The sequence below is a fragment of the Triturus cristatus genome, chromosome 4_1, assembly GCF_964204655.1.
Source record: "Triturus cristatus chromosome 4_1, aTriCri1.1, whole genome shotgun sequence".
Taxonomy (NCBI): Eukaryota; Metazoa; Chordata; class Amphibia; order Caudata; family Salamandridae; genus Triturus; species Triturus cristatus.
Window position 1 is genome coordinate 402,822,622 of NC_140585.1, and position 16,402 is coordinate 402,839,023.

Sequence of the window (16,402 nt, forward strand, 5' to 3'; positions counted from 1 at the left end):
AGAGAACTCCCATTCAAACGAATGACTCTTAAGTGAGTGACTTTTACATACTAAATATCCCTGCCATATTCGTGGCCATTGGGAAGTGTTCTCTTAGGAATTGGCTTCCAGCAGTTCTCCTTTGTTTTCAGGTGAAAGGATGGAAAGACTTATAAATGGCAAATACGATCTACAGTCAATTCTACTTGGACTGATTACCAAATTTGGGTTGGTCGACAAAGGTCACACACCAGCTTTTGCTCTACAGTTAAAGCAGCAGCTTCTCATTCTTCTATGTCACGAGGCGCTAACTGTCACCTTCTTCCTCTACCTGCTGGAACTTCAGGCTATCTTGTTTCACTCAACTAAATCTGCTCTCAGACAGGTACCTAATTCCATTACCTCTACTCCCCAAATATTACCTTTTAACAAACTCCTCTGCCAAACCTAGGGCCACATGTACAAAGTGTTTAGTGGTCGCAAGCGGAGAATCGGGACGCTGGCGACAACTAAATAGCCTTTTGACATGTACTAACCCTGTTTTGCGAGTTGATATCCTATTACCGACTCTCAAAATAGGGTTTGCGAGTCGGTATTAGGAAGGGGAGTGTCAAGGGCGTCCCTTCCTAAAAGCAAGCCGCAGGGGGATGTATAAATGTTTTGCGACTGGGATCCAGTCCCAAAACATTCACAGTTTACCTCCTACTTCAAGTAGATAGTAATTACAGTTACAAATAGGAAGAGGTCCCTTGGGGACCCCTTCCCCTTTGTGAATGGTTGCGAAAACGTTGTTTAAAAGAAGGCATGGTCCCACGGACCACTGCCTACTCTTAAAAAAATGAAACTGAAACGTTTAATTTTTCGTTTTAAAACTCATTTTGTTTACCTTTAAGGAAAAGAGGCTGCATTTAAAAAAAAAAAAAAAAAAAAAAAAAAGTTACTTCATTTAATAGCAAGCTGTCCCCAGCAGGCCACCATCCCTTTGTTTTTAGCAGTTCCCAAAGGGTCATAAATTGCAACCTACCTCATGAATATTGATGAGGTAGGCCAATTGCTACCCCATTAGGAATCACTAAATGTGTCTGAGACACATTAGTACATTGCATTTTACGACTTCCTAATTGTAAGTTGCAAAAAATCACAATGAGGGACTCGCAAAATGAAGTGGTCGTACTTGTGGCCCCTAATCTCCTTGAGCATCACAGGCAAGGCCCTCAGATTACTTTCCTTCTAATTCTCCAACTGCTGTTTTATCTTCTCTGGGTACTCCACTGTCTCACCACTGACTCTCAAGGCCGGACTTCCATAATCCTACGTTTTCTCAGGAGGCTGGAAGGGTGGGAGTCGTTTTTGTTATTGGGGGCCGGTTTTGTAGCAGTGCAGCAGTTTTGCAAGCACTACAAAGTTCCTTGTATATTCAGAAGTATTCTTGCAAAATAAGTGTCTAGTTAACTCTGTTGATTAATGTACCTGCTGGAGAGAGATGGGAGTTTTGTCTATTGGCAGTTGTGACTCATCGAAGGTAGTTCAGAGGGTTTAATATGCCTGCTGCAAAGAACGTGTACCATGCATATCAAAGAACAATATTGATGTGCATAGCTCAGTGGGTTACTGCTTTTGTCACAGACATTCTTTTGTTACTGTTGCGTTCATAAGTTACAATCATAATCTAGCACAGTGAGCTATGAACTGCCATCAAAGAACTGCATGCAAGCTGCATGGTACAGGTTGCAAAGTAATGTTTTTTTCCCTGTCTTTCATTATCCTGATGTTACTAAAAAAGGTTTGTTTGGGTAGAAATACATTCTTATTATTAAAGTCAACCCTAACCACTGTGTTATGATCTGAATCCTGGGTTGGTGCTTCTCCAGACCAAGCACTCTTAAAGGTTGGCTACCAGTATGGATGGCATGTGAATCCTACACCTTGTAGTCCCCTTTGTCTTATGTAACATTTTCTATACACTGATTTTCACATGTGTGATTCATTTTCTTTCTATGTGTGTGATGTAACACAGACACACCCTGCTCTTCACCACACATATATTGGCACCCCATCCCCTTACCCCCCCCTGCAAATCGGACCCCTGTTGAACATAAGCCTCAGGGCAGGAACACCTGTACAGGTGATCAATCCATTGCTAAGCACATCACCAGATAACGTTAATAAAAAATACAAAACACACTGAATTCATCCAATAGAATAGTCAACTTTAAAGCCATGTGTTCCCTTCCAATCGAGAGCTGCAAGTTAGGTAGGCAGATAATATTTGTCTGCAAGGCATAGATACTGCTATCTGTTGACAAATTAGTTAAAGGGATTATTCCTGAGAACCTAATATCTATCATTATTGAGTCGAGAGGAGAACCAGAGAAAGTAGCTGATTTTTATCCTCCCTGCAGACAAAAGAAAAGTATGAGAAAGCGTTGAAGGACTTGGACAGCTGCACTCCACAGTATATGGAAAATATGGACCAGGTGTTTGAGCAATGTCAGCAGTCTGAGGAAAAGCGCCTTCAATTCTTCAGAGACGTTCTACTGGAAGTTCAGAAACACCTTGACCTGTCCAACAACCCAAGGTACTTGGTGCAAAATGTTTTGATTTTTTTCTCAAAATATTATGGTTCTAACCAAAGACTAGTTTGAAAATGTTACCATGCAGTGAAAGCTTGCCTTTAGCGGATGACTTCACACTTGTGGCTTTACTGTTACACCACACTGCCTTTCTGGATTGTGGATTTGTTTATTGCCTGCTGAAGTATGTCCTTGTGAATATGGGAGGTTTCAGGAGCTACTTCCAGGAGAGAGCAGATAGTTAGGAAATCAGCTGTAATGTTGCAGGTGAGGGTTCCAGCTGTAGAGAACAGGTTGCAACAGCATTAGAAAGCACCCCCCTCTTAGCTGCCTCCAGGAGAAGGCCAAGGTTGATACAGATATACTTTCTATTAAAAATGATAATGGGAGGGTGCATTTTTATGAATCTGGAAGCTATAGACCTTTTTGTAGGGAAGGGCCAGTTCAGGATAGCTGCCTGTGTTTTGAAAACCAAGGTAATAATTTTTTGTGCCCACCGTGCCACCTCAGATTAGAACCAACCATATGCAAATCAGCCTTGAGTCTGCTCCATTGGCAATAGACTAGCTTAAACTCCCAAACCAGGTCCTCTCCTAACCAGCAATCTAAGACCAGGTTCGGACTAATTGGGCCTCTTCAGTCAAGTGCGGCTGGGTACCAGTGGCCCAGTGAGCACACGGCCCATGACTGGACATACCCGCTGCATCCAGTGTGTCACATTGAGGAATAAAAAAAGAGAGGTATGGAATGCCTAAATTATTTTCAGCCACTAGCAATTACTCAGGGCCTCATCTCAGTCTATCATTTTTTTGCCCACAATGTCATCTCAGAATAGACCCAGACATATGCAAATCAGCCTTGGTCCTGGTCCAGAAACAGTCTATCCCAAACTGCCCTGACAGGTCCTCTCGGACCCAGAACACAATCAACTTTTCGTTATACTGTGGTCTGTTTTTCTGGATGAAATTAGTTTGATTGAATCATTCAGTTTTTTTTAACTGTTTCATTTAGCATTTTCATAAAAAGAACATGACACACAGTACATTTCAAATTGAAGCAGTTAGTATTATATAAAATGGTAAGCACGGCTCGAGCCCCCCCACACCCTGCCCAAGGCTATTAGCACGCATGAATTACAGTTGCACTCAGAGCGCATAGAAAAACATCATTCCCTTCACACAACCCCAATAGAACACTGCCAGCGAGTTGGAAGTTCAGGTACAGATGAGCTCCCTTCGGTGTTGTATAGAGACATGTGTATATCAGACGCCCTTAGAGTTGTAAACACTGTCACATGGAGCTCTCCCTCTCATTGCAGGCGTCGTATGTAAGTAGTGAAGTGGCGCCATTTGACTTCAAACTTGGCTACTCAATCTCGTATAATAGCAGTTTATTTTTTCCATGCCATAAAGTGACCAGGTCTTTCCCCACCACATATTTATAGAGGGGGGTTAGATGTACTTACACATCTGGGCCACACATAGTTGTGTTGCCTGCAGTAAATGGGAAAACAGGCAGGCCTGTGGGGTCGTTGAAAGAAATAGACTATACGCTCGAGGGTCCCCTAAAAGGATCATGAGTGGATTGAGAGGTAGTAAGACGTTTGTTATGGCCTGTATTGTGTTTTGGATCTCCACCCGAAAAGTACGGATCAGTGGGCAGGACCACCAAGTTTGCAAAAACGTGCTTTGCTCACCACACCCCTTCCATCTTTGCAAGTCTAGCGGGTATTAGATACCAATGAGTTAGTGTCTTGTTAGAATTGTCTTTGGTCTCAAGGCAGCGCCTTGAGACCCTCACGGGTAAGTAGTGCGCTTTACAAATGTTCTGATTGATTGATTGATTGTGTCAAATGCAAATCAAGAACTTAGCAGCTCTCGCCATATGCACCCCATGTGTCATTCGAAAATCTCGGCATCCAGTTACTTTTCCCATTGTATGACATAAGTGTGTATTTTTGGAGGGATCAATTATAGAATGTATTGGTACAGCCATGATTATGCCTCTTCGGTGGATTATATTAAGATAATAGGGACTCAATAGGTGTAGCCTCACGCTGGACGTCCAGTCATGTCTTGGGCCTTCCTGCCCAGTAGAGTGCCTGGCTTAATCTATCGGGGTCTCGCCTGGTCAATGTGAACTTAGTGGCCAAGTCTACACATGAACGTAAGTCGCCATTGTCATAAAAGTTACGTGGAGCAGGGGATCAGCCCTGTATCGAATTAATGGAGCATGGATTGATCCTGCTTGGGAGAGAATTCTGGATTATGTGGCAGGAGGGTAAGCTGGAAAGGATTGCACGGAAATGCCTTATGCTGTCACACCTCTTTCCAGTAAGCTACCAGTGTAGCTGTCAAAGGTAGTAGTTGGGGAGCCTCAGTTCACGCCAAGACTGAAGCCATAAAAGCCCTGACAGAGGTGAGGGGGAGAAAGCTTGTTCCACCTAGACCCAGGGTTTGCCATTGGTGTCATTATTCCAATAAAGGGAAGATCGGAGTTGTGCAGCTAAAATGTAACTAGAAGCCCAGGCCATCCACTATTACTTGTTTGCACTGGGATATTTTTTTCTACTCTCTGGGGCTTGAAAACCCACACAAAGTTGAGCATTTTAGTGCGAATCTGCAAGCAGGCAGTTTGGGGGATGACCAGAGGGAGAGTCTGTAGGACGTATAGACTTGGCATGAAGTACATTTTCAGCCTATTAAGGCTGCCCAGCGAAGAGATCTTTAACTTTCCCCAGCGGTAAAGGTCCTTGAAGAGGAAAGTGAGGGGGAATGTTGCTAGCGTAGATGTCTTTAGTATGGGGCGAGAGTTGAAATCCCAGGTAGGTAACGGGTGATGTCTCCCACTGGAACCGCTTCTCTGGCCAGAGTCCTTGAGGCTGTGCATGGGTCTGCCACTCCCATGGCCCATGATTTGGGGGGGGGGTCATTCCATAGTGTCATTTCAAGTTTATATATGGGGTTTTAATGTTCGAGGCATGTGGGCTGCTGAATTCATATCTGTGCATAGATCGCCGCCTAGTGTTGGGTCCGGATGTTTGCACGTTGTTGTCCTGGAAGAGTCTTCGAGGTATCCTGGGATAGGTGACTCCTCCCCTGGACTACAGTGCGCATGGGCATCCTCTCCATCCTCAGATTGTTTTTTTCCGCCATTGGGTTCGGATGTGCTATCTTAACTCAAGTTAGGAAAAACTTTATCGAGGCCAAAAGGCCTTTAGTTCGCGTCGGTACTGTTTTCTCGATCGGTTTCGATACTCCTTTGTTAGTTTAACAACTTTCAGCACCGACTTTTCGCTTCTTACCTGCCCATCGACGACATCGACGATGGAATCGAGGACACCGTTCAAGAGATGTCCGGTATGCAATGCGAAATATCCCCACATCGACGTCCATCCGGTGTGCAACAAATGCCTTTCGCCGGATCACGACGAATCGACATGCATGGCCTGTGCCCGGTTCCGTTCCAAGAAGACTCTACGGAATCGACGAGCGGCAAGACTCGAAGCGCAGCACGCGGCACCGGCCCCGGCAGACATCTTCAACGCCGAGACCGAAGATGTCGAAGAATTGGAGATCCTACCCTCCAGTCCCGTTTCCGAACATGACTCCGGATCGAACGACGTCGACGAATCACTCTTTCGCAGAGATGAAGACGACACCGAGGTAGGAGACTACGATGAGGCCTTAGGGGCCGAAGAGAGTAGCTCCAATGACGAGCAAGGCCTACCCGTTCAGACTGAAGAGAGCCCAGTGCCACAGTCTATGGCTCCGGTCGAGGGATCGCCTTCGGGCCTTACCCGAGACCTATCCCGCAGTTCTTCGGCCCCGCCCTCGGGCCCGGCCTCGGCCGTTCAGCGGCAGCCATTATTACCTAAACCGGCTGGTTTCCCTTCTTCCAAACCGAAACCGAAAGCTGCACTGGTTCAATCGAAACCGAAACCAAAAGTGGCGCTGGTCGGATCGAGGCCTTCCACACCTTCGACGCCAGCGAAGCGCGTCGGCACCGAGCGCACCAAGCCAGACTTCGGTGCCGAACTTGAAGCGGCCGACATCGGAGTCGGCATACGGAAAAAGGCCTTCGGTGCCAACAAACCTGATCGGCTCCCGACGTCGACGCCATCGACTCCGACACCAAAGGTCACACTGCCGGGTGCGTCTCACATCGCTTCCACGGCAACACCAAAGCCTCATGCATCGAAGACGTCGACGGCCATTCCCGCCCCTCGACTCGATGACCCGCCGGCGCCGAAAAAGTCGACGACCGCCTCTACAGACCTGGTCGGCGCGAAAGCCTCAAAGGCGCTCCAAGTGCGACCTGTTGCAGCACAAAGCAGCAAAACCAAAACGGTCCTCCAGGGCATGTCGGGCTCCGGCCCAATAAAAGCTCCAGCAGCCTCTTCGGCGCCAGCCAACATTACTTTTGGCCTGCCTCCGTCCACGATCCCAAAAATATTCCAACTCAGGACACGGGCCACCCACACCACAACTACACCTGCTGAGGCGCCTCCGTCACATGTCATCGACGCCAACACCGGCAGGATGGTTATCCACGAACGAAGGATAACTTCGGAGCCACCTTTGGATCCTTTCCGGATCCCACTAAAAAGGAAGCTGCCTGTGGACTCAGAACCTCTCCTAAGCGAATCTTACCACTCGCCCTACCAGGATCCACAATCATTCTCTCCCACACACTCCGACACGGACGTGTTGGAGGACTACATGGGTGACCAAGTCCCCTACCACGGAGACATAGACCCTGATTACCAACAGGACCCTGATCAAACTTAGGGCGACCCTGTAGATCCAGGTGCACCTCTAGATGCAGAGGACCCACAACTCTATGGGGCGAAAACATCGCCCACAGAGGACACTGCAGCGTTCAACGCTCTTATCGAACGTGCCGCAAATAATCATGGAGTGCAGCTTCACTCTGACACCATCGAGGACGACTTTCTTATGGACACCTTCGCATCCTCAGAAAGACATGTAAAAACTCTGCCCATGTTGAAAGGGGTCCTCAAACCAGCCAAGGACATCTTCAAAGAACCCACCAGGGCAAGAGTGATAAACCCCAGGATCGATAAGAAATACAGATCGGCGCCTGGGGACCCTACTTACATCAGAGGCCAATTACCACTAGACTCAATTGTCGTAGCGAATGCTCGCAAGAGGGCACACTCGCAGACAGGTGACACTCCTCCCCCGGACAAAGAGTCCAAGGTGTTAGAGACCTCCGGCAAGCGAGTTGCCGCCCAGGCTGCCAACATATGGCGCATAGCCAACACACAAGCGCTCCTCGCTCGCTACGATAGAGCGCACTATGACACATTGGAGCAACTACTCCAACATCTCCCTGACCAGTACAAAGAAGGTGCAGAAATTCTTATCAGAGAGGGACAGCTACTCACAAATGCTTCCATCAAGTGTGCACTAGATGCCGCAGACACGGCTGCCAGGGCCATTAACACAAGCGTCATGCTGCGACGACATGCCTGGTTGCGAATCTCCAGATTCAAACCTGAGGTGCAAAATAATATACTCAACCAGCCTGTCAACCCCGACTATTTATTCGGACCGGAGGTTGACACCACCCTTGAGAAAATAAAAAAGGACACGGACACCGCAAAGTCCATGGGGGCTCTCCAGACTCAGTCCTTTCGGAGCAGCTCCTTTCGTCGCCCCGGAAATAGAGGAGCAGGTAGAGGACAGGGGTCACAGCAGACATACAACAAGGGCAATACACAAACCACCTACGATAAAAACACCCGGGGTGGATATCGTGGCTCCAGTACAAAGGGAAGAGGACGCGGCTACGGCAACACCAGGTCCTCCCCCAAGAACAAGCAGTGACGCCCTCTCCCTTCCTCCCGACCACAGAACACCTGTCGGGGGAAGGCTACAAAGGTTCCTGTCCACGTGGAACTCCATCACCACGGACAGGTGGGTCAAAGATATTGTCAAATACGGTTACTGTCTAGAGCTAACCTCCACTCCACCCACAATTCCTCCAAGAAACCGTCCTATGTCCTCAGAGCACTTAACGCTCTTACAGCAGGAGGTGCAAAGCATGCTTCTAAAAGGCGCAATAGAGGTCGTACCCGTCCACGAGCAAGGTACGGGGGTGTACTCCCTGTACTTTTTAATACCGAAGGACGGGTCACTCAGACCTATATTAGACCTGAGACCCCTAAACAGATACATTCTTTCCAAGCATTTTCACATGCTCACTCTCCAGCAAGTCCTCCCGCTGCTCAAGCAGGGAGACTTTCTAGCCACACTGGACCTCAAGGATGCGTATTTCCACATACCCATTCACCCATCACACAAAAAATACCTCAGGTTCACTGTTCAAGGACAGCACTACCAATTCAGAGTCCTTCCCTTCGGCGTGACAACGGCACCAAGGGTGTTTACAAAGTGCCTAGCTACTGTGGCGGCACATCTACGGAGGCAGCACATACACGTCTACCCTTACCTGGACGACTGGCTCGTTCAAGCGAAGTCAGCCCAGCAATGTGCCAGCCACATGTCCCGCACCATTCACCTCCTGCACAGTCTGGGGTTCTCACTAAATTACCCAAAATCCCATCTCCAGCCCGCACACGTACAACAGTACCTAGGTGCGACTATAGACACTCTGGCGGCCACAGCTCAGCCAAATTTAGTGAGGATCAACAGCATGCAAATGCTGATCTCCAGGTTCAAACCCCAACACTCACTTCCAGCACGAGTGTTCATGCAGTTGATAGGCATGATGGCCTCCTGCATTTTCATAGTCCCAGACGCGAGATTACATATGCGCCCGCTTCAGGAGTGCTTAGCACGTCAGTGGAATCAGGCTCAAGGACAGTTGAAAGACCTAGTGTTGGTGAGCGGTCGGGCATACAACTCTCTGCATTGGTGGAATCCTCAAAACCTTTGCAAGGGCCGACCGTTCCAAGAGCCTGTTCCACAAATAGTACTGACGGCGGACGCGTCTTTCCAAGGATGGGGAGCTCATGTACTCCACTACACAGTGCAGGGACTATGGACGACACAACAGAAGAAGATGCACATCAACCTTCTGGAACTGATGGCAATCTTCCTGGCCATGAAGGCATTCAAAGTATATCTATGCAACAAAGTCGTGTTGATCCGGACGGACAACATGACTGCCATGTACTACATACAGAAGCAGGGAGGAACACACTCTCCACAGTTGTCTCATCTGGCTCAGAGCATGTGGAAGTGGGCCATTCAGAGGAACATGTTCCTCATGGCAGAGCACCTCCCGGGCAAGGACAACCAGATGGCGGATCTGCTCAGCAGACACAGCCACCAGATGCACGAGTGGGAGTTACACCCATCAGTACTCCAACCGTACTTCCAGCAGTGGGGTCATCCAGAGATAGACCTCTTCGCCACAAGCGAAAACGCAAAATGCCAAAGCTTTGCCGCCAGGTTCCCACATCCACAGTCGCAGGGCAATGCGATATGGATGAACTGGTCCGGCAGATTTGCGTACGCTTTTCCCCCAGCGCTGTTGATACCGCTGGTGGCTCGCAAACTCAGACAACACTCCCTGACACTCGTCCTAGTTGCTCCTACGTGGGCACGCCAGCCATGGTACACCACCTTCCTCGAACTTTCCGTGGTGCCGCATCAAAGGCTGCGGATCAAACCCGCGCATTTAACGCAGAACCATGGAGAGATTCAGCACCCAGATCCGCAACAGCTGAACCTGGCAATCTGGCTCCTGAAGTCCTAGAGTTTGGCTACCTCAACCTGCCACCTGACTGTATGGACATCATCAAGGAGGCCAGGAGACCCACTACGAGAGCTTGCTATGCAGCCAAATGGAAAAGGTTCGTCATTTATTGCAGTAATAATGACATTAACCCGCTGGACGCATCCGTCCAAAACATCATTTGTTACCTCTTACACCTATACCGATGCAATCTGGCGTACACCTCTATACGTGTCTATTTGACCGCAATATCAGCCTATCTGCAAACCAGGCAGCACCTCTCACTATTCAGAGTGCCTGCCATCAAAGCATTCTTGGAAGGCCTCAAACGAGTCATTCCACCAAGCCACCCACCGGCTCCAATGTGGAACCTCAACCTGGTCCTCACACGCCTGATGGGTCCACCCTTTGAACCTCTCCACTCATGCGAGATTCAATTCCTCACCTGGAAAGTAGCTTTCCTAGTAGCAATCACTTCTTTAAGAAGGGTTAGTGAACTCCAGGCACTAACAGTTCAAGAGCCATTTATACAGGTTCACGCCAACAGGGTCGTACTACGTACCAACCCCAAATTCATGCCCAAGGTAATCTCGCAGTTCCACATGAATCAAACTATTGAACTGCCCGTTTTCTTCCAAAACCCACAAACTGTCGCGGAACGAGCACTCCATACACTAGACGTAAGGAGGGCCCTCATGTACTACATCGACAGGACTAAACCCTTTAGGAAGACAAAACAACTGTTCGTTGCCTTTGCCCCACACCACAAGGGTAACGCCATCTCCAAAGCAGGAATAGCCAGATGGATAGTTAAGTGTATTCAAATTTGTTATCAAAAGGCAAAACGCACATTAACTATTCCCCCACGAGCCCACTCAACACGTAAGTTAGGGGCCTCCATGGCTTTTCTAGGAAATATTCCCCTGCATGATATATGTAGAGCAGCCACCTGGTCCACCACACACACATTTACCAAACACTATTGTGTAGATGTGCAATCAAAACAGCAGGCAGCTGTAGGACAGGCTGTTCTCAAAACCCTTTTTCAGACCGCTGCAGCTGGCACTGGTAGCCGCCGCTAATAGAGGGCACTGCTATACATTCTATGCACAGATATGAATTCAGCAGCCCACATGCCTCGAACTGAATATGCTACTTACCAGTATGCATCTGTTCTTGGCATGTAGGGCTGCTGACATTCATATCGCCCTCCCTCCTCCCCGGCGCCTGTAGCAGCTGCAGCTCTCAGAATTACTGTAAGCATGGTCATCACTTTTCTGTATCTACTCCATCACTGCCACAATGGCGAAAAACAATCTGAGGATGGAGAGGATGCCCATGCGCACTGTAGTCCAGGGGAGGAGTCACCTATCCCAGGATACCTCGAAGACTCTTCCAGGACAACAACGTGCAAACATCCGGACCCAACACTAGGCGGCGATCTATGCACCGATATGAATGTCAGCAGCCCTACATGCCAAGAACAGATGCATACTGGTAAGTAGCATATTCAATTCACTTACTGTCACAATCTGCGATCAACTCTCTCAAAATATAATGGGAACGCAGACTGGTGAAACAGTTCTCTAAGGAGGATTGGGGTGATATTCTTTCTTTTATATCATGATAAAGGGCTTAGGGGAACAAGACTCAGATTGAGCATCTTCTCCATCTAAATTTCACTCTTGCTCTGCATGGCCGGGTTGTGACATAGTGCCTATACTGTCGTAATGCCCCAAAGTACATAATTACTGGTCAGATGTTTGGGGTTAGATGAAAGCGAAACTGAGTCTGATGGGGCCTTTATCGACCCAAAAGATGTTGCTTTAGAAGACATTTCGCATTGCAGAGTTTATGCATAGGCTTAAGGGTTTGCTTCTCTGCACAAGCTGTTAAGATGGGCACGTTTAAACTTTGGAAACAACAACAACAATGTTTAATAAATACATGGTTGAATGACCTCTTATGAGAAGATCATCTACAGGTTAAATGACCAGAGGGGTTTGAAAAAATTTGGGGACTTTGTTTTTGTTCAGTAAAAGAAAGTTGGATCATCTATGTGATTCTACAGCACATGAGACATGGAAGTGGGAAGGGTAAATCTTTTGTCACTTCTAGTTTAGAGCTGTGGGCAAGACTTTACTTTTCTAGTTACAGGAAATGGAACATATGCTTGGGAGATGTGTATTGGGTAGCCAATAGGAGAGGGGGCGCCTTACAGATGTGCGAATCTGAATGTGGATAGTATGTTACATTTTTCCTTATCTTATTTTCCATTTGTGACACAGATGTGTAGTCCCGGAATATCGCCCTATATTCTTGACAGCATATATTGTGCCTTCTGCAAATGCTATTTTCCTGTCTTACCTCAATTAAAAACATTTTTTAAAGAAGTAGTTACAGAACAGCGCTCCCACCCTGCCATTTTGTCCCTATACCTCCGCAAATGTTTGATTCTTTGTAGTGCAGAGTAATTCCTCTATTTCCCCCGAGGAACTGTATCCTTTTATGACTTTTTAGGTCTCGCCTGAGCCAGCGCATGCGCTGCCCTGCGAGACTTTTAGTTAGGGCTTATAAAAGTGCTGCCACACGGCCTAGCGCTTGCTATCACGCGCGCAGCCTGCCGCTTTCAGCGCCCGAGGCACCATCTGGAGCTTTCACTTTTTCCTCTGCTGCGCACGCACCACTCGCATGTCTGCCGTCACGCGCGCACCCCTGCTTTCACGTTTGCCGTCTTGTTTATTGCTGTCTCTGTTGCTTTACAAAAAGCACAACACACAAACACGCCTTTACAATAACATAATTATTCATACAGATTAATATACAATTTGGCCTCAATGTTTATAATATGAAATGTGTCCAATTCTGACCAACCGTCCAATAAGTTACTTACATTTTGAATGCTTTTTTCCCCTGTTTCTCCATCCATACCTTATCCGTTCATCCAAGGACACACCATCCATCCATCCATCCATCCATCCAATCATTCATCCATCCAAGCATCTAACCAAGCCACCCATCCAAGAACTAACCCACCCATGCGTCACGTACCTAATTATTCAAAACACCCTTCCACTCATCCATCCAAATACTCACCCAGACATCTATCCAAATATCCATCTAAGTACTCACCCAGACACCCATCCAAGTAGTCATCCAGGTATCCAACCTCTCACTTATCCAAGCATTTATCTAAACATACATCATCCACCGACATATCAATCAATCGCTCACCCACTTACTCTTCTCTTCTAAACTACACCATTTTCTCCTAAAAGCTCATGTTGACCAGATAGGAGGATTACAATAGTTCACAACCGTGCGAACACACGCTGTATACAAACAAATGAACGATGCGAGGGTATAGAAACAAAAACACATTCTCTATGCTGTTTTTTTCTGTGTACATAGGAGCTGCACACAATCTGATTGGTTCATGTTCGAAAGAACATAGGCTGCTCAGTGCTGTCAGCCCCAGGAGTCAATTCACATAAATCGCTTATATTTCCAGATTAAATAGATTGCACTTTTTGCGTTGGCAATTGGACTGATTCATTGATGCAAAATGTGATTTTTTTTCATTGACCAATTAGTGCAACAGTCTCTTTTCACTTTGTCGGGTGTTGCAAATGTTGATGTAAAGTTGTATTAACATTAGTGAAGCTATGTGAACTGAAAAATAAACGCCAGTGGAGAATTCCTCTAGATTGTTGTGTCAATGATGTAGATACAATCTAGCTCGTGACAATGCACATATTCTTGCATGTCCCTCCACAATAAATTGGATTAAATGTTTGCCAAAACTGTGTGTATGAGTTTAATCACTGGCAACATTTCTCCTTTCTGTGTGTGAAGGAAAGATGGCAAAACCAGTAGGTGAAGGGCTGCCCCCTCTCCTGGGTCGTGTACTTGCATGAACTCGAAGCAGACAAAGGCTTGCTGGCCCCTCCCTTCTCGGATGAATGCAGCAGCACACACACTGGCCTAGCCGGAATGAGTCACGCCGCGTCCTCTAATCCCATCCACGCCCCTTTTTCCAGCGCAAAATGAGTGGCAAGATGCAATAATGCAACTGCACTGAAATACATGTGGGTCAAAGTACCTTAGAAAAGGAAATGATAAACTGGGTAAAAGGCGAGCGTTACATAAAATACATTATAAATACAGTAAAAGAAGTAAGTCAGTTCCTCTACACATTTTATTAGAGTTCTTGCTTTGAAAGCTAAGAGGGCGACATTGTTTTTATAATTTTTTTCTTTTTTATTACGTTGTGCGATATGCCGACTTTTTATGGATCTTAAGAAATGGGGTTACCTGTGATGTCTGTGGCCTGTGGCTCTCCTTCGCTGTCATCATTCTCCTGGGTTTGGCAGGCAGCAGGCTGGTGACACTGCCCCTGCCAGGACTCTGGATCACTCTCATCCGGTCACTGCAGAGTTGGGAGGAGATGAAGAGTCTCCACTGCTTTTTACAACAAGCATTGGCATAGCCAATAGGTCTCGGCTTTGGGACCTTATAAGTGTTTAGCCATGCAATAGTTGATGTTGTTGCACCAAGGATATTGTGCTGCATAACTAAATACTTATAAGGTCCCAAAAGCGAGACCTATTTGCTATGCCAATGCTTGTTTCCTCAGCCTGCAGAACGGAAGCTCCATTGCTGGCCTTGCTCATGCCTGCCCCAGGTGCACGTCAAGCTTGCAACTCGCCAACACACCTTAATGCATACTGTGTCGCAACAGGATGCAAAAGCTCTTGACTGGGAAAGCAGGAGCTAGGTGTCGGAAAAGTCCAAAAAGCCTGAAACCTCAGTGTAACAAAACAGCTGATTGGGGTAAGAGCGGGGGTCACAGGCTGCACTCTCCACATGATTACCTCACCACTTCCGCACCTTTTTATCCTACCTTATACTCACCGGGGAGTTGTGGAATGGAGGGTTTAGCAAATGGTGGTGCTGGTGCGGGGGAAGGGTGTTGAAGAAAGCGATTGTTCGGATCGCCTCAAGCTGCTCCAACCCCTTTACGGTCCTGTATGGGTTGGCTAGGCTCGGCACACTTAATGACTGACAACTGATTGCTGTTAATCTAGTAGTTCCCTGCACCTGTGTGTCATGGAGAATACTCTGCAGACCCCCAGAGTTTGAAGGGTCAGTGTGTTCTTGCACCTGTGTGCCATAGAGAATACTCTGCAGACCCCCAGAGTTTGAAGGGTCAGTGTGTTCTTGCACCTGTGTGCAATGGGAAATACTCTGCACACCCCCAGAGTTTGAAGAGTCAGTGTGTTCTTGCACCCGTGTGCCATAGAGAATTCTCTGCAGACCCCAGAGTTTGAAGGGTCCGTGTGTTCTTGCACCCGTGTGCCATAGAGAATACTCTGCAGACCCCCAGAGTTTGAAGGGTCAGTGAGTTCTTGCACCTGTGTGCCATAGAGAATACTCTGCAGACCCCCAGAGTTTGACGGGGCAGTGCGTTCTTGCACCCGTGTGCCATAGAGAATACTCTGCAGACCCCCAGAGTTTGAAGTGTCAGGGTGTTCTTCTAAGACTGAAATAATGCCAACATTATTACCAAGCATTAAGCAATGGAAAGGAACCTGTGGTGGAGGTGGTAGCGCAGACTATGCGAAAAATAAGAGAAGCGAGGAGAAAGTTAGCTTTAAGTACCTCTTCACAACAAAAGTTTTGTTTTGAGTTGTGACTTTATTTTTCGTTAGAGATGCACACTATGGCAGAATCAATCGGGGAATTGTGAAGTGCGCTACTCACCTCTAAGGGTCTCAAGGCGCCTTACATCCTCTGTTATGCTGTGATTTAGATATCCCTCTTATTTGATCATTGATATTACTTTAATGCCTAATTGTAGACCGTGCAAGCCTATGCAAGGAAATCTCATACACAACACTCTTTGCATTTTTGGTTAGGACCAGCGATTTACTCAGGAACTTGGAAGCTATCCCTCAGGATTCGCAAAATGAGGCATAAGGTAATGCAGCGGTAGTAGGGCACTCAAAGCAAAAGTGGACATGGTAAGCATGGCCAATACTATGAGTTCAGAGTTGAACACACATCAATAAAACAAATAACCAAATCCCCTGTACTAAGTACTCTTACAGCAGAGGAAATTG

The 16,402-nt window shown here is 47.1% G+C and overlaps 1 protein-coding gene across 10 annotated transcripts in view; it reads left to right on the forward strand.

The window, feature by feature from the left end:
• The window catches only part of PACSIN2 (protein kinase C and casein kinase substrate in neurons 2), a 595,050-nt gene that overhangs the window by 450,979 nt on the left and 127,669 nt on the right, over positions 1 to 16,402 (forward strand). For all 10 annotated transcript variants that reach the window (XM_085652484.1, XM_085652485.1, XM_085652482.1 and 7 more), the window contains one exon: positions 2,382 to 2,557. In XM_085652484.1, the coding sequence (XP_085508610.1) occupies positions 2,382 to 2,557 (176 nt within the window). The remainder of the gene's footprint in view (positions 1 to 2,381; positions 2,558 to 16,402) is intronic.